Source organism: Coregonus lavaretus, assembly GCF_964263955.1.
Source record: "Coregonus lavaretus genome assembly, chromosome: 29".
Taxonomy (NCBI): Eukaryota; Metazoa; Chordata; class Actinopteri; order Salmoniformes; family Salmonidae; genus Coregonus; species Coregonus lavaretus.
Window position 1 is genome coordinate 24,674,241 of NC_140016.1, and position 21,688 is coordinate 24,695,928.

Sequence of the window (21,688 nt, forward strand, 5' to 3'; positions counted from 1 at the left end):
CTTCATCAATTAACCCATTGTGAAATTAGGTTCTGCAGTCTGCACATATGTGGCCCTGTTCTCTAATATCAGCCAAAAATCACTTACATCTGGCACAGTTGATCTTTAATTTTTAATTTTCTTGAAAAAACACAAAAACATAAGTGAAAAAGGTTTCTGAAAATAATTACAATGCTACAGGATTTTTTCTTCATCTTCTAAAAGAGGGAAACATTTAGACAAAAGTATATATTTATATTCTTTTAGATTTGGCAGGGAGGGAGTGGTGTGGGAAAGAAATAAGCATCCATTAGAAGCAGTAGACCAAATGGTAACAGGACAGAATAATGATAGCAAATCATACATTTATACACTGAATCGTAACAAGTAAAAAGAAACTGAAAGGAACTCACATTTTATCCATGGGAAACAGAAAATGCATCAGTGAGGGTATTTTCTAGAATAGAGACGGTTGTCCTAGATTCATATTTGTACAAAACAGGGTGAGTTTTGGGAGTGATAGCACCTGAATTCTAACGGTTGTTTGAGATCGCACCATTTACCCTGTCACCCCCTTCTACTCCCTTTCATTCATACCCCACCCTTATTTTGGAGTGGTCTCGTCACCATGTCGATTGCCCTCTCGCACCGTCCCTGAATCCCTCATAGGCGCCCCTCTGTCTCAGGATGGGGCTACCTGACCACAGTACTCCTGGAAGAGTTAGTCCACAGCCCACACCTTTGGGTATAGATGGCCTTGTCATAAAGCACTTAGAACCCCCAGGGTAAGGAGAGAACCCTGTCTGGGATGACCGCCACACCCATAGTGCCACCCTCACAGGAACCCCCGACCTCCCCCTCCACTTTCATCACGCAGAGTAGGCGCCTGAACCCAAACTCCTGAGTCTCTTGTCTGGTTTAGTCAAAAAAAGAAATGTATACAACATGGAAAGAAACCCTGCTCCCACTAAGTGTGTAGTAACTAATCGCGCTCCATTCCCGCTCCCTTCAGAGAGTGCAGGTGCTTTTAAGCCTCCCTGTCCTTCTACAGTCTTTTCTCTGTCACACAGAGATGTCCCCAACTTCTCCCTGTACCCCCTGTCCCAGACAGAGGAGGCAGGCTCTAGGATATCCTCTGGATCAGTTTGTCCTCTGATAGGCAGTAGAGGGTGTTGACGGACAGCTCAGAGATGAAGGCCTCGCAGGCTTTACGGGAGACACCCTTGCATTCCCGCAGGTCCAGCAGGGAGAGGCAGGAGAGCCGGCGGAGGTACTGCAGACACGTGTCTGTCAGCTTACTGCAGCCTGGGAGATAGAGACAGTGGGGCTCAATACCAACTACAACTCAATATCAAGTACAAGTCACAATCCTGTCTGTGTGCTGCTCCCACTCTCCGCTGTGTCTGTGTGAGTCCAAGTCTTACCCCCCAGGTTGAGCTCAGTGAGTGTGTTGCGTGTGGAGGAGCCCACGGCAGTGAGCAGGTTGATGGACTGGTCAGTGAGGCCTCCACAGTGGGACAGGTCCAGACGGGTCAGCAGGGGCATGTGTCTGATCACCAGCCTCAGAGTAGAGTCACTGATCTCCAGCCCCGCCAGACGGAAAGACTGCATGTTCCTTAGCTGACTGCGGTTATCACAACCTAGAGAGACAGAGAGAGGAGAGGGGGACGGGATTAGGGCAGAAAGAGGGAGGGAGAGGAGGAGGAGAAAGAGGGGTAGAAAGAGATGTGACAGGAGGGCAGCAGTGGAAGAGAGAAAAGAGGAGGGAGAGAAAGAAGAGGAGGGAGAGGGAAAGAAGGATTGAGAATGAGAGAATATCTGTGTCCACTGCTGACTCCAGCGGGACATAGCTAATTAATGTGGTATGACAAGGGATTTATCCGAACAGTACTTAATTTAAAACAGAAAACGGTGGAGGAAGGGGGGGCTCTCACCTGGGGGGTTGAGCAGGTCCCGGATCTGTCCATCTTTGACCCCGTCGGCCCACCGCAGGTCCAGTGTGCGCAGGAGGGGGCAACTGGTCGAGCTCAGAGCCGAAATAGAAGACCAGGAGCACCCAGACAACATGAGATCCTTCAGCCCTGAGCCGGAGAGAGAGATAATTACATCTCCAAAGTGAGTAATAGTTCAAGTGGGCATGTCTGTGTGTGTGTGTGTGTGTGTGTGTGTGTATACCTGGCAGGCGGTTGATGAGCCACGTGAGTTGTTTCTTGGAGATGGAGGTCCATGAGAGTTCCAGGGTGACTGGCTGGCGTTTGATGATGCCCGACAGGGCCTGAGGACTGATCGCTTTAGACACGCTCAGATTGATCCGCATCCACAGCCTCTTATCCAAGCTCCTGCACAAGAACACACAACATTTTTCTTATCAAGCTCCTATACACTCTTGCACATGCAGACACATGAATAGTTAGCACAGCTCTTATGGAATACTGCTATGTGTATGTGTGTATAAAATGCATTCTTAAATGTTTGTCTCTTACCATTTGTACCAGTTCTTGCAGACAGCCATGCAGACACAGAGCTCGGCACGAGTCAGGTAACGGAAGACTGATACCCACACTTCTCTCTCACAGCCCGGCTCGCTCCCTCCATTCGCCACCTCCCTCTCCCCACCTGCCTCGCTCCCCCCATCCTGTAAAGCCGACAGAGGGAGGCGTAGAGGGGGAACACGGGAGGAGGAAGCTCCGTTGTTTGTTCTCTCTGGTCTGCCCGGCCTCGTTCTCCTCTCGTCTGGATGGGAGCCGCGCGTGTGTGTGTTGCTTCCCCGGATGTGTGTGTGTCTGTCTGAGTGTGAGGGTGCAGGGTCTGGGGCGTGGTTCCTGAGGGGTGGTCGGGCCAGATTCTTGCGTTGCATGCAACTCTGGCCGGGAGGGGCAGGGCGAGGGGTGACTGCAGCCTCCAGTTTGGGGACGATGGCACCTGGATCACGTTTGGCCCTCGACGGCTGTAGGGTCACCGTGAGATACGAGCCCTTCATGAGGTCGTCGCTAAGGTCCGACACTACGAGGACCGGTGGCTCCGCCTGTGCCTGTCCTCCATCCCTCCCGTCTTCATCCATCTCCTCCTCTTCTTCTCCATTTTGGTTGGACTGCCCACTCTCTTCCTTTTCTTCTTCTTTGGCTGCTCCTCTTCCTTGTCTCTGTGGCCGGTTTTCTTTGTCCCGTCTGCCACCCCGCACGCCGTTCTCCCTCTCCTCCTCCTCCTCCTCCTCACTACTACTACTACTACTACTACTGCTGCTGCTGCTACTGCTGCTATCACTCTCTTCCTCTGCTCCGCCGTGTCTCTGTCCTCCTCTTCCTCTCCCTGCTGCTCCTCCTCTGAGCCGTACGCCTCGCCCCCTGCGTCCCTCTCCCCTGCCTGCGGGGGCCAGGCTGAGGGAGGGTTGGGGGGGCTGGAGTCGTGCCCCTGTAGGGGAGCGGTAGTGGGAGCCTCTGAAGGACCCACGGCCCCGGGACAGTCTGCCGACGGGGGAGTGAAGGCGAGAGGACAACCCTCTCTGGAGGTGGCCCAGACCCTGGGAGCCCAGGAGCTTGGGAGAACACTCCAGAGACGACGTCTGCTTCTGTAGAGAGGAGAGGAGGAGTAGAATAGGTCAAACAATGCTTTGGTTTGAATAATCATGCACTGGTTTAGAGAGATACGGTGCTTTAAAATATGTGCTTACTGATTGTAAGATTTTGCTGCGCTCCAGTTTGATCTGCAACACAAAGAGAGAGATTTAAAATGAGATGACTTGGTGAAAAGTTATTGTACGAATCCCAAAAAACTTTAGCCCCCCCCCCTCTTTCTCTCTCTCCCTCCCTCTCTCACCCTCTTCCGGAGTCTTAGCTCCAGTGCTCCAGCTCTCTTCCTGTTCTGTTGTTGCTGCAGTAGCAGCCGCTGAGAGGGAGGGGGCGCTCTCCGCTGGGACAGAGAGGACGTCAGGGGGGGTCTGCCACGTCGCCCCTTCCTCACCCCACCTCCTGCATCCCCTACTCCTATCCCTTCCCGGTGGGCATGCTTTGACGGCCTCGACGTAGAGAGAGAACCTGTAGACACCATGCTGTCCTCATCACTGCTGGACGACTGAGACAGAGAGGGAGAGTGTTAGAGGGGCAACGTCACAAAACAGGTATTAATGGAGTAGGTGGGTATTGTCTTACAGGGACAGAGGAATAGACAGAGCGAGAGAGAGAGAGAGAGACACACACACACACACGGCAAGAAGGGCCTTCTATGCCATCAAAGGGAACATACAATTCAACATCCTAATTAGGATCTGGCTAAAAATACTTGAATCAGTTATAGAACCCATTGCCCTTTATGGTTGTGAGGTCTGGGGTCCGCTCACCAACCAAGAATTCACATATGGGATAAACGCCAAATTGAGAGCGCATGCAGAATTCTGCAAAAACATCCACCGTGTACAACGTAAAACACCAAATAATGCATGCAGAGCAGAATTAGAACGATACTTGCTAATGATCAAAATCCAGAAAAAAAACTGTTAAATTCTACAACCACCTAAAAGGAAGTGATTCTCAAACATTCCATAACAAAGCCATCACCTACAGAGAGATGAACCTGGAGAAGAGTCCCCTAAGCAAGTTTGTCCTGGGGCTTTGTTCACAAACACAAACAGACCCCACAGAGCCCCAGGACAGCAACACAATTAGACCCAACTAAATCATGAGAAAACAAAAAGATAATTACTTGACACATTGGAAAGAATTAACCCCAAAAAACAGAGCAAACTGGACTATTTGGCCCTAAACAGAGAGTACACAGCGGCAGAATACCAGACCACTGTGACTGAACCAAAATTAAGGAAAGCTTTGACTATGTACAGACTCAGTGAACATAGCCTTGCTTGGCAGACCTGGCTCTCAAGAGAAGACAGGCTATGTGCACACTGCCCACAAAATGAGGTGGAAACTGAGCTGCACTTCCTAACCTCCTGCCAAATGTATGACCATATTAGAGATACATATTTCCCTCAGATTACACAGACCCGCAAAGAATTTCAAAACAAATCCAATTTTGATAAACTCCCATATCTATTGGGTGAAAAACCACAGTGTGCATCAAAGCAGCAAGATGTGTGACCTGCTGCCACAAGAAAAGGGCAACCAGTGAAGAACTAACACCATTGTAAATACAACCCATATTTATTTCCCCTTTTGTACTTTAACTATTTGCACATCGTTATAAGACTATACATAGCCATAATCGGACATTTGAAATGTCTCTATTCCTTTTTGATAGTTTATTTCACTTGCTTTGGCAATGTAAACATATGTTTCCCATGCCAATAAAGCCCATTGGAGGGAGTGAGAGAGAGAGAGGGAGAGGGAGAGAGAGAAATGATGGGGTACCTCTGATGAGGAGCCTACTTTGCCCTGGTAACATTTGGGACACTCCCAGCAGCTGGGCAGGTCCTTGTTGATCCTGCCCTCCCCAGGCACCTGAGGGAGAAGAATGAACAGTTATAACACCTGACATACACACAGAGGACTGTTATGAACACCTATAACACCGCTATCATCCTTAAGGGCCGTTTGACTTTGGGACCCCTCGTGAGGTCTGGTCACCTTGATGCAGTCGGGGTGGGCGATCTGAGCACAGTTGGAGCATTCCATGAGGGTTGTGGAGGAGGGGCTTGCGTCTGCAAACTCCTGCTTCCCCTGGCCCTCTCCACACAGAGCACACACTGCTGAGTTAGGCAGGCCAGGCTGGAGACAGGGAGAGACAAGGGTCAACATACTATACTCACACACCTCATACACACACACAGGGTGTGAAGGCAGTGCACTGGCTACTCACAGCGAGACACTGGCGCATCATGCAGCCCTTCTTCATGCGCCCGGGTCCTCCGAACCTCCTCATGTCTTTGCAGAAGTTGCATTCGCCACACTCCTTCCTCTGGCAGGCTGCACAGTGTTTGCAGCGCACGCGCCGCCGTCTCAGAGCCGAGATAGAGGAGGCAGGCTTGGCGGGGCGCGGGACCATGGGCCTGTGGGGCATGGCGAGGCGAGGACGGTACACCACCGAGGGGGGAGGGGAAGGGGGCTGGTACCACGAGGGCTGGCCAGGGAAGGTGGGAGAGGAAGAGAGGAAAGTTAGACGTCTGCCCCTTTGTTGTTGAGGGCTTGACCGTGGTGACTAAATGTATGCACGCTTGCATGTTTGGTGGGTGTTTGAATGTGTTTATGAGAGGCACGTGCTCTCTGGCTCACCCTCTTGGGCCACTTGACGATGGGCTTTCCAGTGTAAGACAGCTTGGGGTCGTCGTTGCAGTGTTCTTCCAGAAGAGCCTAAACAGGACACAAGCCATGTCAAGTCATGTCAAGGCTATTGATTGAAATACTTACAGATGGATACAGACAGATACTGATAAGACACTGTTCCAATATTCACAGTAGCATACCACTTAGAATGAAGCAATGTATTGGTCATGCACTGGAAGTTGTATGCTGTGTGGATATTAAAACGTAGCCATAGACTGGTCCCTGTGTAAGCTCAGTTGGTTGAGCATGTCGCCCTTGCAATGTCAGGATCGTGGGCTTGATTCCTGCTGGGACCACCCATACAATGTACTTGTACAGTGCCTTCAGAAAGTATTCACATCCTTTGACTTTTTCCAAATGTTGTTGTGTTACAAAGTGGGATTAAAATGGGTTTAATTGTCAACGATCTACACAAAATACTCTAATGTGAAAGTGGAAGAAAAATTCTAACATAAAAAATAAAATAAAAACACTAATATATCTTGATTAGGTAAGTATTCAACCGCCAGAGTCAATACATGTTAGAATGAAAATGGCAGATTTGGGCACTAATAAATTAAGTCAGAGCTTAGGCTCTGCGCTTCACAGCGCTGTATTGGTTTTGACTGACAACCGTTCTGAACTTGGGCACCGCACGCAACAAGAAGTTGCCACCATCCCACTAAAACACTAATATATCTTGATTAGATTAGTATTCAACTCCCTGAGTCAATACATGTTAGAATGACCTTTGGCAGCGATTACAGCTGTTAGTCTTTCTGGGTAAGTCTCTAAAGCCGTGTTCACATTGGCAGGTCGAAGTGACTCAAATCCTATTTATCTGCATATCCCATTAGAATCTGTTGTTTTTCCTGCAGTCTGAACAGTCAAAAAGCAAGTGGAATCAGATATTTCAAGCCACATAATTTTTGTAAATATAAACTCAGCAAAAAAAGAAATGTCCCCTTTTCAGGACCCTGTCTTTCAAAGATAATTTGTAAAAATCCAAATAACTTCACAGATCTTCATTGTAAAGGGTTTAAACACTGTTTCCCATGCTTGTTCAATGAACCATAAACAATTAATGAACATGCACCTGTGGAACGGTCATTAAGACACTAACAGCTTACAGACGGTAGGCAATTAAGGTCACAGTTTTGAAAACTTAGGACACTAAAGAGGCCTTTCTACTGACTCTGAAAAACACCAAAAGAAAGATGCCCTGGGTCCCTGCTCATCTACGTGAACGTGCCTTAGGCATGCTGCAAGGAGGCATGAGGACTGCAGATGTGGCCAGGGCAATAAATTGCAATGTCCGTACTGTGAGACGTCTATGACAGCGCTACAGGGAGACAGGACAGACAGCTGATCGTCCTCGCAGTGGCAGACCACCTGCACAGGATCGGTACATCCGAACATCACACCTGCAGGACAGGTACAGGATGGCAACAACAACTGCCCGAGTTACACCAGGAACGCACAATCCCTCCATCAGTGCTCAGACTGTCCGCAATAGGCTGAGAGAGGCTGGACTGAGGGCTTGTAGGCCTGTTGTAAGGCAGGTCCTCACCAGACATCACCGGCAACAACGTCGCCTATGGGCACAAACCCACCGTCGCTGGACCAGACAGGACTGGCAAAAAGTGCTCTTCACTGACAAGTCACAGTTTTGTCTCACCAGGGGTGATGGTCGGATTCGCGTTTATCTTCGAAGGAATGAGCGTTACACCAAGGCCTGTACTCTTGAGCGGGATCGATTTGGAGGTGGAGGGTCCGTCATGGTCTGGGGCGGTGTGTCTCAGCATCATCGGACTGAGCTTGTTGTCATTGCAGGCAATCTCAACGCTGTGCGTTACAGGGAAGACATCCTCCTCCCTCATGTGGTACCCTTCCTGCAGGCTCATCCTGACATGACCCTCCAGCATGACAATGCCACCAGCCATACTACTCGTTCTGTGCGTTATTTCCTGCAAGACAGGAATGTCTGTGTTCTGCCATGGCCAGCGAAGAGCCCGGATCTCAATCCAATTGAGCACGTCTGGGACCTGTTGGATCGGAGGGTGAGGGCTAGGGACATTCCCCCAGAAATGTCCGGGAACTTGCAGGTGCCTTGGTGGAAGAGTGGGGTAACATCTCACAGCAAGAACTGGCAAATCTGGTGCAGTCCATGAGGAGGAGATGCACTGCAGTACTTAATGCAGCTGGTGGCCACACAATATACTGACTGTTACTTTTGATTTTGACCCCCCCCTTTGTTCAGGGACACATTATTACATTTCTGTTAGTCACATGTCTGTGGAACTTGTTCAGTTTATGTCTCAGTTGTTGAATCTTGTTATGTTCACACAAATATTTACATGTCAAGTTTGCTGAAAATAAACGCAGTTGACAGTGAGAGGACGTTTCTTTTTTTGCTGATTTTATATCTGATTCCTGGCCATGTGACTTGTCTCAATGGTCAAATCTGATTTGTGGTTTTTAGACTGTTATTTGGCTCCCGAGTGGCGCAGTGGTCTAAGGCACTGCATCTCAGTGCTTGAGGCGTCACTACAGACCCCCTGGTTCGATTCCAGGCTGTATCACAACCGGCCGTGATTGGGAGTCCCATAGGGCGGCGCACAATTGGCCCAGCGTCATCCGGGTTTGGCCGGTGTAGGCCGTCATTGTAAATAAGAATTTGTTCTTAACTGACTTGCCTAGTTAAATAAAGGTAAAATAAAATAAATAAAATAAATAAATAAAAATCTTGTTGCTTGCTAGCTACTCTGTTGACAGTTTAACAAGAACATGGAGGTAGATAACTGGCTTGTTAATTGTTTACAAACAAATTAGTGAATGTGCTAGAAAGCTAAACAGCTAATGACTTATTTTCAAAGTTTGATCATCTTATCCTTTGATCACCTTATCCTTAAATGTGCTCTTACCCTATGATTTTGAACATTCAACACCATCCAAAGTGTAATTAATAACTTTACCATGCTCAAATGGATATTCAATGTCTGCTTCTTTTCTTTTCACCCATCTACCAATAGGTGCCCTTCTTTGCGAGGCATTGAAAAACCTCCCTGGTGTGTTTGAAATTCACTGCTCGACTGAGAGACCTTACAGATAATTGTATATGTGGAGTACAGAGATGAGGTAGTCATTCAAATCATGTTTAACACTATTATTGCACACAGAATGAGTCCATGCAACTTATTATGGGACTTGTTAAGCACCTTTTTACTCCTGAACGTATTTAGTCTTGCCATAACAAAGGGGTTGAATACTTATTGACTCAAGACATTTCAGCTTTTCATTTTTAATTAATTAGTAAATATTTCTAAAAACATAATTCCACTTTGACATTATGGAGTATTGTGTGTAGGCCAGTGATGAAAAAAATCTAAACTTAATCAATTTTAGATTCAGGCTGTAACACAACACAATTTGGAAAAAGTCAAGGGGTGTGAATATTTTCTGAAGGCACTGTAACTGCCAAAATAAAGGAAACACTTGACTAAATGAGGGATACAAAGTATATTGAAAGCAGGTGCTTCCACACAGGTGTGGTTCCTGAGTTAATGAATAAAATAACATACCATCATGCTTAGGGTCATGTATAAAAATGCCCAGTTGCACATTATTTTGGCTACCATGGCTAGAAGAGATCTCAGTGACTTGAAAGAATGGTCTCAAAGGAGCATAGGGGGTTTAAGGGGTGTGTGTGTGTCTGGAGTGGTGCCTAAGATAGCGTTTTCCACCACCATCAACAAAACATCAAACTTTGGAATTTCTCGTGGAAGAATGGTGTCGCATCCCTCCAATACAGTTCCAGACACTTGTAGAATCTATGCCTAGGTGCACTGAAGCTGTTCTGGCAGATTGTGGTGGCCCAACACCCTATTAACCCTCATACCCATATACGGGTTGAAAATGGCAGATTTGGGCACTGATAAGCGCCTAAATTGGCACACAGTGGCTGTACAGTAACATGCTATAAATGACGTCAGAGCTCAGACTCTGTGCTTCACAGCGCTGTATGGGTTTTGTCTGACAACCGTCCTGAACTTGGGCACCGCACGCAACAAGAAGTTGCCCCCATCCCTCCCGCTAATTGGGCAACTTTTGCACACAAAAAATGGTCTGAGTGAGGGAAATGCTGTAAATTAAAAGGGCTCGATGTACTTTGAAAGATGAGACGTTGAGGATTATATTAATCATATCAGCAAGCCAAACACCCATGAGTCCAAATGTGCACTTCACAAGTACCATATCATAAAACTCATGTCAACGTTTATGATCACTATGTTTGATGTATAGTTACAAGATGACATGGCGTCATATCCTGGGTTGTTCTGAACAGATTGAGACTGTCTATTGTGAAGAAAACTTGCAGCGGAACACGCACCTGAATGCACTCATGACTCCTTTCAATGCGCATCAAAATTACGACCTGTTTCTCAGAATTGCCTTCTGAAAGCCTAACACTAAGATCGTACTTTATAACTCGGCAAGTCATGTTGGCAATTGAAAAAGCTTTCAATGTGTGCTTGAGGCGTCACTACAGACCCGGGTTCAATCCCAGGCTGCGCACAACTGGCCCAGCGTCGTCCGGGTTAGGGGAGGGTTTGGCCGGGGGGTGGGGTGGACTTTACTTGGCTCATTGCACTCTAGCGACTCCTTGTGGCGGGCCGGGCGCCTGCAAATCAAATCAAATTGTATTTGTCACAAGGAGTCGGCTGACTTCGGTCGTCAGTTGAACGGTGTTTCCTCTGACACATTGGTGCAGCTGGCTTCCGGGTTAAGCGGGCAGGTGTTAAGTAGCGCGGTTTGACGGGTCATGTTTCGGGGGACATATGACTCGACCTTCGCCTCTCCCGAGCCCGTTGGGGAGTTGCAGCGATGAGACAAGATCGTAATTGGATCGCAATTGGATATCAAGGAATTGGGGAGAAAAAGGTTTCAAATGATGCCCACCTGACCCAGATTGCAATTTATAATGGGCCATTTTTGGATTGCGTAAACATTAATTGTGTGATGGCGGGGATGCAGGATTATGTTCCAAACAAAACAACTACAAGTGTACAGCTAGGAGAGCTCAAATAAGCACCTTATAGTTGAAGACACTTCTTTGAGTCATAAAAGTGCATTGAAATTACTTAGGAACTGTGCACATTTTGGAGAGGTGTGTGGCCACTTGGAAAGACCCATTAGTCCTCTCACTCAAACCCTTGTCATTTTCTTTTGTCTTGTTGTACTTACCTCACATTTTCCAGAAATATTCTTATGTTACTGAATGTATCCAGAATATTTTCAGATATCGTTATCAACAAATGTGACGAAATGTACAGTAAATGTAAAATGCACATAAAATCAACAGTGTAGTTTGGATTCAGTCTTGTGTCTGGTAAACTGTTGGGTCCTCAACTTCGGTATAATAATTTTCCCATAATCCCCAAACTATTCCCTTCAATTGCTACCATGCTTATGCATTTCATATTTATTCTGTAAGAAACGTTTCAATTTAGCCCTATCCACATAACCCTTTACACTCGTGGGAATTGGCCTAAGAAACTATGTTGTTTCCTTTATTTTGGCAGTTACCTGTACAGTGGGGAGAACAAGTATTTGATACACTGCTGATTTTGCAGGTTTTCCTACTTACAAAGCATGTAGAGGTCTGTCATTTTTATCATAGGTACACTTCAACTGTGAGAGACGGAATCTAAAACAAAAATCCAGAAAATCACATTGTATGATTTTTAAGTAATTAATTTGCATTTTATTGCATGACACAAGTATTTGATCACCTACCAACCAGTAAGAATTCCGGCTCTCACAGACCTGTTAGTTTTTCTTTAAGAAGCCCTCCTGTTCTTCACTCATTACCTGTATTAACTGCACCTGTTTGAACTAGTTACCTGTATAAAAGACACCTGTCCACACACTCAATCAAACAGACTCCAACCTCTCCACAATGGCCAAGACCAGAGAGCTGTGTAAGGACATCAGGGATAAAATTGTAGACCTGCACAAGGCTGGGATGGGCTACAGGACAATAGGCAAGCAGCTTGGTGAGAAGGCAACAACTGTTGCCGCAATTATTAGAAAAGATGACGGTCAATCACCCTCGGTCTGGGGCTCCATGCAAGATCTCACCTTGTGGGGCATCAATGATCATGAGGAAGGTGAGGGATCAGCCCAGAACTACACGGTAGGACCTGGTCAATGACCTGAAGAGAGCTGGGACCACAGTCTCAAAGAAAACCATTAGTAACACACTACGCCGTCATGGATTAAAATCCTGCAGCGCACGCAAGGTCCCCCTGCTCAAGCCAGCGCATGTCCAGGCCCGTCTGAAGTTTGCCAATGACCATCTGGATGATCCAGAGGAGGAATGGGAGAAGGTCATGTGGTCTGATGAGACAAAAATTGAGCTTTTTGGTCTAAACTCCACTCGCCGTGTTTGGAGGAAAAATAAGGATGAGTACAACCCCAAGAACACCATCCCAACCGTGAAGCATGGAGGTGGAAACATCATTCTTTGGGGATGCTTTTCTGCAAAGGGGACAGGACGACTGCACCATATTGAGGGGAGGATGGATGGGGCCATGTATCGCGAGATCTTGGCCAACAACCTCCTTCCCTCAGTAAGAGCATTGAAGATGGGTCATGGCTGGGTCTTCCAGCATGACAACGACCCCAAACACACAGCCAGAGCAACTAAGGAGTGGCTCCGTAAGAAGCATCTCAAGGTCCTGGAGTGGCCTAGCCAGTCTCCAGACCTGAACCCAATAGAACATCTTTGGAGGGAGCTGAGAGTCCGTATTGCCCAGCGACAGCCCCGAAACCTGAAGGATCTGGAGAAGGTCTGTATGGAGGAGTGGGCCAAAATCCCTGCTGCAGTGTGTGCAAACCTGGTTAAGACCTACAGGAAACGTATGATCTCTGTAATTGCAAACAAAGGTTTCTGTACCAAATATTAAGTTCTGCTTTTCTGATGTATGAAATACTTATGTCATGCAATAAAAAGCAAATTAATTACTTAAAAAATCATACAATGTGATTTTCTGGATTTTTGTTTTAGATTAATTACAGACCTCTACATGCTTTGTAAGTAGGAAAACCTGCAAAATCGGCAGTGTATCAAATACTTGTTCTCCCCACTGTATGTACACACTACTGTAAATGGCTTTAGATGAAAGCATCTCCCATAAGTTATATATATGATATTATTATATTCTAGACTGGTGCATTGTACCCACCCGTATGTCGTGGAGCAGGGCAGGGGCGTTGCGAATGCCTGCGGGGACACACTTCTTGTGGGCTGGCAGCTCCTCCAGCTTCCCCAGCAGGTTCCACAGCCCCTCCAGCTCCAGAGGGGTCAGGTTTACCCTCGCACCCGGAGCAGGGGAGTCATCCTCATCAGACTCTTCCGTTTTCACCTTCATCTCTCGTTCCTCCTCCTTTTCTTCCTCATCATCGTCTCCCTCTTTCTTCTCCTCCGATGTGCCGTTTTTCGTGTGGCCGTTGAGTTTGTTCTCCGAGTCTTCACGAGTCAGACCTGAGGGAGGGACAAAAACAGAGGGATTAAAACGAGAGAGGCGGGGGGAGGGGTGCGCAATGAGGGACAGAAAAATATAAATTGTTGTCTGTGTGTTCTCACCAACACCAAGCGAGTGCTTCTGGAACTCAGGGGTGAGGTGAGAGGTGTTGGTCAGGCAGTAGAGGTATCTTTCCAGAACGTACCAGCACATCTCATAATAGAAGGGGTATCTGAACTTAGCCGGGACCTGGAGAGGGGACAAGGAAAGCAGAACACATTAGATATTGAAGGGAAGTGACTACTCTCACCGATAGTCAACAGGTAATAGTTTCCCCCCTCATTGAGTAGTACTCATGCATGTGCAGTACAGCCGTGTGTGATGCGTGTGCAGTAGAGTAATGTGTGATGCGTGCGCGGTGCGGTAGGGTAGTGTACTCACTCGTGTGCGGTCCTCGATGTTGTAGATGTTGAGCTGCATGGGGATGTTGAAGCTGTGGAGGAAGTTTCCCCCAAACACCAGTGTGTCCTCAGGGGTGTAGACAGCATGGATCCAACCTAGACATAAACAGTGGTGGAGTTTAGATGGGGGAACAAAAGGTACTGTGTGTGTGTGTGTGTGTGTGTGTGTGTGTGTGTGTGTGTGTACGTACCGGAGGGGATCATGAAGGTGTAGCCCTGCTTCAGCTCTATCCTCTGACAGTCCTGGGCCTTGTCTCCCAGGAAGATGTCCCCTTGTTTCCCTGACAACACCCAGTCCTCATACAGCTCCAAGTTCTGGGGTGTGGGCGGGATCAGCCAGAACACCTACAGGAGGTCAGAGGTCAGGGGTGAAGAGTGGGATAGACATAGATGCAATAGAATACTAGATGTTCATAACTCTAGAATGTGCTGATAATGGCAGCCATCTTGGTCAGGGATAAATTCAGTCCTATTGAATTCTGTGGCGATTCAAATGTGACACATCAAGGCTCTAGATCTCCTGGGTGTCGTCTCACCTTGCCCCCCCGCAGGATGTGGTACCAGACCGACGTACCACCAAAGTCAACGTGGAAGTCTGTGAAGCAGCCCTGGACACTCATCAGACAGTATCTGAAAGAAAGAAAGAAAGAAAATAATGTTTACATCGTACATCAATCAGCATTAAAAACAAAGACAGTGGTGTATTAAATTAACTCATGCTTCCACGCACAAACACTGCATTGCTATGATGGGGTAAAAAAATATTTTAAAATGTGGAATGAAAGCCATCTAAAGATGCAGGACTCACTTCTGCACTTTGGGATACTGCATGTCTATGATAGAGTTGGTTGAGTCTCTCTGTCTCTCCTTCAGGTGCCTTGGCCACATGTTGTCCACCCAGTCTATCAAATCCACCTGGGGAGAGGGAGGGAAGGTCAGTAGGGACATACATCACTGACTGTCCAGGGCTCTGTGGAAGTGATAGCCCAGCGTTTACAATGGCAAGACTCCCTAGCTTGCTATGTGATAGTTTGGTGTTTGACATGGTTTTCTGGTTTGTAGTAGTGACCGATTAGTGCTCCTTGTGGTCGGTTCGGTTTCAGGCTGATTATTAAAAGATTATCAAGTTTTTTCGATTTTGAATTTTAAAAAATTACATTAATTGCATTAGGAAATAATGACAGGGATTTTAGAGCTTTTTAATGGAAATTCCAAAGCCAAAAAGTGAACATTCAATTGCCAAAACAATATTCCATTGTCTCGGTCAGGTCCACTTTGGGTATGAAAAAGTAATATAAACAACTGAAATGTTGTATTTCGTTTTTATTTGATGACTTTATCATGTTTAATTCCTTAAAGTCATCTATTCTCTGCTCAGGCAGGAGCAGTCAGCCAGGCCATCTAACATGATGTGCTCCCCATACTGTAGTGTCTTTAGTCATCCTATTTAGCTAGCCTGCCTAAGTATGCTGCAGAGCTGTCTGACAATCATTTTACTAGTTCTTCAAAGTAGATAAGGCATACTTCCCTGAACTGTCTCAATCCCTCTCTCTCCTCATTGTGTTGTGTACATTCCTCTCTCATACGGTCTGTGTATATCTAACCTAACGTAGCAGCCGTAAAAGTGTACCCGTCCAGAGATCTGTATATAATGATGAGATACTCATGTCTCCGCTCTAACAATGGGAGTCGTTGTCCCAAAGGCGGGAAGGCAGGTGACAAGCTTAGGTCCAAAATAAACTGCAGCTGGTAAATGAATCTGTTACTCTCTCAGCAATACTGGTTTGTGTGTCTTACCGAGGTGGGTCGTTTCACCAGGTTCTCCAGCTTGGTGTGACTGAACTCCAAGCTGATGACGTTATAGAGCTTATCTCGCTCCGAGGGCGGGGTCTCGTAGTACCGCCGCCATTGGGCCATGGACATCTCGATGCCTTTCTGAGTGGTCACATCCATAACGTCAACCATCCTCCGACTGCCTATGACAGAGGGGGACAGGCAAAGGGCAGGGATAATTATTTACAGGGCCTGCAGCACTGTTTTGAAATCAGTTGAAATCAGCAGCTGTGAGTTCATAAGAGAGTGTTCTTAGTTTGGGACTTACCTACGAACAGCTTGACATCACTCACACTGAAATCAGAGTCTGGCATCCTGAAAAAATGAGAGAGAGCGAAAGGGAAAGAGAGAGAGCGAGAGGGGGGTTATTAAATAAAGCTGGAGAATCAGAGAGTGAGCCAACAGTTATATTTCCATCTCTCCACAGATCTCCAGTGAGGAAGGTCGGCTAGATAATTAGAAGAAGAAGAGTGACCTACTCTAAGCCGAGGCCGTCTTTTTTCTCAAAGATGAGAGGGTCTCTTAGCCCCTCCCTCTGGATGTACTCGAATGTGAAGTCTGCAGAGAAACACAGGTTATCGTCAACAATGCAGGGCAGGCACACCAAGAGTAATCAAAGAAGTAGAACCATAATTAGGGCCAAGAGTTTTTCCAGGTCAAGATCATAACATAGGAGAAACCTGGTTAAAGCCTCTAAGGGATATCATAGCGTGGTTTGACCCCTGACCTTTTCCCTCCATGTGTTTAACCAGGTTGGAGTTGAACCGGTCACTCAACAGCTTCTCATCCAGGTCAAAGGTCCTCTTCCCCTCAATCTCATCGTCCGAGATCCCATCATCGAGGTAGCGCCGCCGCGTCCCTGTACGCTAGTGACACAAGGCAGAAACTCAACTTTGATGGTAATTGAATAACCGTGTAACTGACGGTTATGGACGAAGACCGTCATGAAAATAAAATAACTGTCAAAACCATTTAAATAGGCCTACATTCATTTTAGGATATTTAAAAAATGTTGACTATTTTCATGTAGATCCTAATAGTGGGAGTGTTTACTAATGATTATAAGCAATTGTTTTGCTAACTTAATCTGTCTATTAAACTGTCTACAGCTCATCCTCTTTCCAACTGTCCTTTGATGCTCAGGCAGCTAATCCACTAGATGTGCAGGGGTGTAGAGTGCTATAGGCTATGGTAGTAAAATAATTGCGAGTGCCTGAGCACGCATAGAAGTACCTGGCCTGCATCTAGCAAATGTCAAATGTAGGAAAGTGCCCAGCTGGGTTTCTCAGTAATTTTTTCTTCACCTCACACATTAAGTCAACAAAGTCCCTTTTTTTTTAAACATCCATTCATATTATAACAGTTCCTCACAGTATTCGAAAAATCTTTCCAACACTCTCCCCTTCGATAATCAGCGTCACTGACAAATAGGCTATGGACATGTTGCGTGTATTTGTTTCTATTTTAATGATTGTCAATTTCATATTCATACTATAGCATAGCTGTTCACTTCATACTTTCCTTGTCAATGCATTATCTTATAGCGTACTTTCCGAAAGCCTAAGGTAGGCCTAGGTTTTTTAATACGTTTTAAGGAAAGGATCAATATTTGCTGTCTGACATATGCTGGTGGCTTTGATTGACAGGTGCTTTTACGAGGGTGTGCGTGTGTGAGTTTGCTGATTCTCTCTATAGGCCTATACTACATGTCCATTTAGAAAGTTTCCTAAAAGTAGCCTGTCTGGACTCCATCTCCTTCATAAGAATAAAATGCTCCTGTCATGATTTAATCTTGTAAAAGGCCTATTTTCAGTAGCTTAGGCTACATTATTTATCTCATTACGGCATCCTCTCTTTGAAGAACATATGCCACTGCCATCGAATGACCGCAGCAGCAGAGTTTGCGATGTTCGTGACTTCGTTTCAATGGTTTTCTGCGTCGAAATAGGATCTGTATTTTAAAAAATGTATATGCAGAAAAGCAAACAGACAAGGACAAGGTAGGCATATATCCTTACTTTGACTCTGTTAATGTTGTGTCAATACGAAAATGCAACAGATTTGTTGATTAATATTTATAAGTAATAACCTGAATAATAATAATGAAATGCCATGATAATAATAAAGTGTAATGGCTTGTTTCAAATAGGTTTTATTAATAAGCATATCCATGTAAACAAGTGTGTAAACAGAATTGTGACCTCCCCCTGAACGGTTATGTCGGTGACCATGTACATTGGCCTGGCCAATTACCGTAACCTCAAATTCCAAGACTGTCACAGCCCTTCTTTTATCACTTTGAAGGAGATTACTGCTAAAACCATGCATATGTAACAGTATAGCCTTTGTCCCTCTTTACCACAACATTGGCTCGAACCAGGGACCCTCTGAATACATCAACAACTGCCACCCAAGAAGAATCGTTAACTATCGCTCAACAAAAGCAGTGGCCCTCGCAGAGCAATGAAAACAACTGCCTTTAAGGTCTCAGAGCGAGGGACGTCACCGATTGAACGCTACTAGCATGCACTGCTAACAAGATAGCCATTTCACATCGGCAACACACCACTGAGTATACCAAATATTAGGAACACCTTCCTAATAGAGTTGCTCGAACAGACTCAATATGTCTGGGCATGGACTCTACAAGGTGTCGAAAGTGTTCCACAGGGACGCTGACCCATGTTGACTCCAATGCTTCCCACAGTTTTGTCAAGTTGGCTAGATGTCCTTTGGGTGGTAGACCATTCTTGATACACATGGGAAACTGTTGAGCGTGAAAAACCCAGCAGCTTTGCAGTTTTTGACACAAACTGGTGCACCTGCCACCTACTACCATACCCTGTTCAAAGGAACTTAAATATTGTGTCTTGCCCATTCAATCCATGTCTCAGTTGTCTCAAGGATTAAAAATCCTTCTTTAACCTGTCTCCTCCCCTTCATCTACACGGATTTAAGTGGATATAACAAGTAACATCAATAAGGGATCATCGCTTTCACCTGGTCAGTCTATGTCATGGAAAGAGCAGGTGCTCTTAATGTTTTGTATACTCAATGAAGACCCATAACAGAAAGATTTGCAGATCAGTCATTCAGTCACGCAATGGTCTGCGTGGGCATCACAGAAGGAGGGCCTTATCCTACTACAACCCCATCCCCCTTACTTCCATTCACCCCTTGCTCCCATAGCTTGGCTAGACAGATGGGTCCAGCACAACACCCCACCCCCATCCTGTTCCACCAAACCCTGGCTCTGCCTGGTATTATCTTTACTCAAAACACCTCGCATGCTGTTTCCTATTGCTCTGCAACTCAGCTGGACTGGTCCATTCTCATATCTTGACTAACTACACATTCTAAGATCCACACACAAACATTCCATTATTATCTATAATTCAGTGGATTCTTTTTAATGACAGCATAAAAAACAAAACATACACCCCTTAGAAAAGCCTAAATGGGTCTACTAAGTCACGGCATGGTAACAAAAAGTTCAACCTAATGTAAAGCGACATGAGCAAACATTATCAGGTCAGACAACAGTGAACTTGAACTTGACCCTACATTGAACCCACTGACACGCATCCAGTCTATTGTCAAGCCAACAGATCCGCAACACCATCTCATCGATTTAGCTTGTTACCGATGCAACAGTGGTTTTCTTTAGGGAAACTAGCTATATAAAACGTGCAAAACTATTTTAGTTAACACACCAAAACGTAGCTATCTAGTTAAATTGTACTTACCAAGCGCTTGCTGTAACGTGGGTTCTGGTCTTCCATGACCTAAGACAGGAATGAGACTGAGAAATCACAATGCTATGAACAGCCTAATTGAGCAGCTAGCGAACTAATTTAACAGCTAATGGTAAAGCTTTTGAAAGCCAAACTATAGGCCAATTGTTGGCATATGAATATAAAATACCCTCAACTTCTGGCGCTTGGATTAACAGTTTGCCAGCTACAGTAAGAGGACAAGGATAAACATTAGCTAGTTTTGGCTAACGTTAAAATATATGACTGACTGAATATTATGATATATAGCTAGTTAATGCTAAGTACTAAATAACTGGTAATAAGTGTCTTTAGCTAGCTACATAATATAGCTAACTACTGTAGCTAACAATCGCAACAACAATCAAATGATACCGTTAGTTTGCTAACGTTAACTTAACTAGCCACCGTTAGCTAGTTATCATTATTGTTGACAAAAACTGGAATATGCTAATTACACTTTTCTGCAACAAAACCAGTTATGCTATCTACATATGCTAACGCGTTAGCTACAATACTGTTGTTAGTCAGCTAGCTAACTTCCCTGAATACATTAGAGTGTGTAGTTGTCCTCTGTTCGGACGCAATTTCAGTTAATAACCTAACGTTACCTAGTTAACATATCCAGCTAAATATAATTGTATAATGTTAGTTACATTTGTGGGGAATCTTTATGTAGCTCAAATGATCTGACGTTAGCGTCTTCATTCGTTAGCTAGTTAGCCATTGAGCTAACGTTAGCGTCCTAATCGGGAAATGGCTAACGTATTATTTTGAGATTACTTTTCACTTTACCACTGAAAGAACTCCTTGGGTTGTTGTGGTCTGTATGTTATCCTGTAGAATGGTTTCTAGAAGTTCTCGCTGAAGTTTGTATCCATTTTATATAATTTTAGCTGTGTAGTTTGTTATCCTTGTTATTGTGCGATAAAGTTAAAGCGATCTGCTTCGGTCCGCCATTTTCAGCTGAGCACAAAACACACACCCCACTACCCCCAAAGAGAAGGACCCGCCCCCCAATTTATACTGCCATCCAATAGTAAGTGGATAAATCAACATAGGAATGTTGTGATTGAGTAAAAGTTATGTCATTCTGAGAGAAGGAAGTTTGTTGAGCCGTTTAAATTGCGCCCCACGTGGTGTGACAGCCTATGGCAGTAGAGACCACTGACGTGAGCAAAACATTATTCGCTGGGGTGTCAAAATTAGGTCAACAAGAGAGCCTATCATAAGACCAGTATGGGGAACAACTTATGTACATAAACCAATCATATCGGAACACAGTGAGGCTGAAGATTCCAAGTAAAGACCATTGTCATAAGGACAAGGGAACATATTAGGGGGACAATAGTTGTCCCATCCCATTCAACTAGTCTCTGAATGCCACCTGCCAACGAAAAAATAAAAACGTTTCTTCAACAGATGAGGAAAAATAGAGAATAAAAGACAAGCGGCGCACTAATAGCACACACAAACAATATTTTATTACATAACAAGCTTTACTGGGCTGACACACAACCACACCGAATGACTGACAACCACTCATCGTTGAAAAGACCATCACTAACATTTCAGCACAATACATATTGACACAGCATACCGAAAAAAACAACATTGTATGACAGACAACCACACACAACCTTACATCATGAAGAAACAAATACATGTTCAATAAAATACATGACTGGGTAAATTAAGGATTTTGACCACGAGTCACAGCTATAACTATATTTATAATGTTAAATGTTGTGCTCAAGTATAATATCATCTTTTCTTATGCACATATTTCAGTCATTGATACATTAGAATACATTTATCCAAATATTCCCCCAATGTATTTTGCATACAGATGGTACCACAATGTG

General features: G+C 45.3%; 1 protein-coding gene across 1 annotated transcript; it reads right to left on the reverse strand.

Annotated features, from left to right (window-relative positions):
- Positions 1 to 88: 88 nt before the first annotated feature.
- On the reverse strand, positions 89 to 20,806 carry LOC311105353 (lysine-specific demethylase 2A-like). The gene is made up of 23 exons (XM_084147480.1): positions 20,619 to 20,806; positions 19,797 to 19,835; positions 16,778 to 16,916; positions 16,530 to 16,608; positions 16,319 to 16,365; positions 16,015 to 16,193; positions 15,026 to 15,132; positions 14,754 to 14,847; positions 14,409 to 14,562; positions 14,198 to 14,313; positions 13,879 to 14,005; positions 13,478 to 13,776; positions 6,201 to 6,278; positions 5,788 to 6,048; positions 5,556 to 5,696; positions 5,340 to 5,429; positions 3,796 to 4,050; positions 3,650 to 3,682; positions 2,463 to 3,547; positions 2,155 to 2,318; positions 1,914 to 2,060; positions 1,404 to 1,619; positions 89 to 1,284 (listed from the first exon to the last, which is right to left on the reverse strand). Exons 2-23 carry the CDS (start codon positions 19,830 to 19,832, stop codon positions 1,103 to 1,105), a joined length of 4,029 nt encoding a protein of 1,342 aa, XP_084003606.1. The 5' UTR covers positions 19,833 to 19,835; positions 20,619 to 20,806; the 3' UTR covers positions 89 to 1,102.
- Between the last annotated feature and the right edge of the window lie 882 nt (positions 20,807 to 21,688).